The following is a 1,360-nucleotide window of genomic DNA, read 5'->3' as shown; positions in this document are numbered from 1 at the left end:
AATGCGCAATATTAACCATTATCTACTTCTGGACGGCACACCTGTGATACTATTATAAGCTCTTGTACCATGACTTCCCTGCAGCAATGGACTGTATCCTCAATCTATGTGCCAAAATTAGCCTTTGCTTCCTTAAGTTTCAGCATCAGGAGAAGTAACTAATGAAAAAAATTGATACTGAGAAGCCTTGTGGTTATTGGGCCCTTGGAGTTGGTATGTGGGGGGAATATTCAAGTTTGTTACTTTGTACAATAGGCCTTGTATACTCTATGGAATATTTAATGACCCATTCTCTCATGGGAGCTTGAAAGAGAAGAATGCTTAGAGAAAGACAGTGGCTGCCCAGTTTGTGAGCTTTCAGAATGAAACATCAACTGTCAGAAATTGTGCTAGGAGCCATCTACATTATATTCTTGCAAAGAAATTGCCTGTATTGTCTTCATGTCTTGATAGTCTGAATGTAAAGTGAATGAACTTTGATAGTGGGAATTTCCAGGGTATTCAGATTGTGGTATAGTTGCTACGGCTTACCTTGGTTTATCCTGGTCTGCAGTCTGGTGAATATGATAAAGTCATTTGTGGTAGTTTGAATGAGAATGACCCCATAAGGTTATATATTTCTAGTTGGTGGACTGTTTAGTTAAGAATTAGGAAGCGTGCCCTTGTTGGAGGTATGTCAGTAGGATGGGAACTGAGGTTTCAAAAGCCCATGCTAAGTCCAGAGTCTGTCTGCCAATAGCTATGGATCATATGTAAGCTCTCAGCTACTGCTCCATGCCTACCTGCTTGATGCCATTCTGCTTACCACGATGGTCATGGACTCACCTTCTGAATCTGTAAACTCCCCAGCTAACTTCTTTTGCACTAAAATCCATTATTTTAAATATTAAAGCTTTGTATGAAACCTTTGGATGCTCTCTGTGTGTGTGTGTGTGTGTGTGTGTAGTTATGATAGGGGTTCTAATTCAAGGGGGGAAATTAGAACACTAGAAATGACTTAGATGTAATAGAACACAACAAATACTAGTTTTTACTTTGATGGGTTTATTTGCTTATGTTTGGTTGTTAAGCCCATTCACTTTCGCTATCCGATTTTCCGGAATTATACCCCATTTCTTTACCACAGTCCCGGATCATATCTGCGTCATTTTCAGGTAACTCAGCACTTGTTCTCTCTTTAGGAATTTTGCGTAGTTGAACGCCTGCTCTTATGGCTTCCATCAGTGTGTTCCTTGCTTTGCCTATCATTGGCAGGACTGATGAAGGATTTTGATTCCCAGGATTTGGATTTACAGGCTGAGTTATTGCAAGAGATCTGTGGCTTGAAGCGGATGTTGATTTCATCGAAGACAATGATGAC

At 40.1% G+C, this 1,360-nt stretch overlaps 1 protein-coding gene across 1 annotated transcript in view; it reads right to left on the bottom strand.

Moving 5' to 3' along the window:
- Positions 1–6: 6 nt before the first annotated feature.
- Positions 7–1,360, bottom strand: part of LOC126493614 (actin-binding protein WASF1-like) — a gene marked incomplete at its 5' end in the record, with an annotated part of 7,744 nt that continues 6,390 nt past the window's right edge. The window contains 1 exon segment of the mRNA XM_050130645.1: positions 7–1,358. Within this exon segment, the coding sequence (XP_049986602.1) occupies positions 1,066–1,358 (293 nt within the window).

The sequence above is a fragment of the Alexandromys fortis genome, unplaced genomic scaffold, assembly GCF_014885135.2.
Source record: "Alexandromys fortis isolate MF-2015 unplaced genomic scaffold, M_Fortis_MF-2015_v1.1 scaffold_276, whole genome shotgun sequence".
Classification (NCBI taxonomy): domain Eukaryota; kingdom Metazoa; phylum Chordata; class Mammalia; order Rodentia; family Cricetidae; genus Alexandromys; species Alexandromys fortis.
Note: the sequence above shows the minus strand (reverse complement) of the source record. Positions and strands in the feature narration are given on the sequence as shown.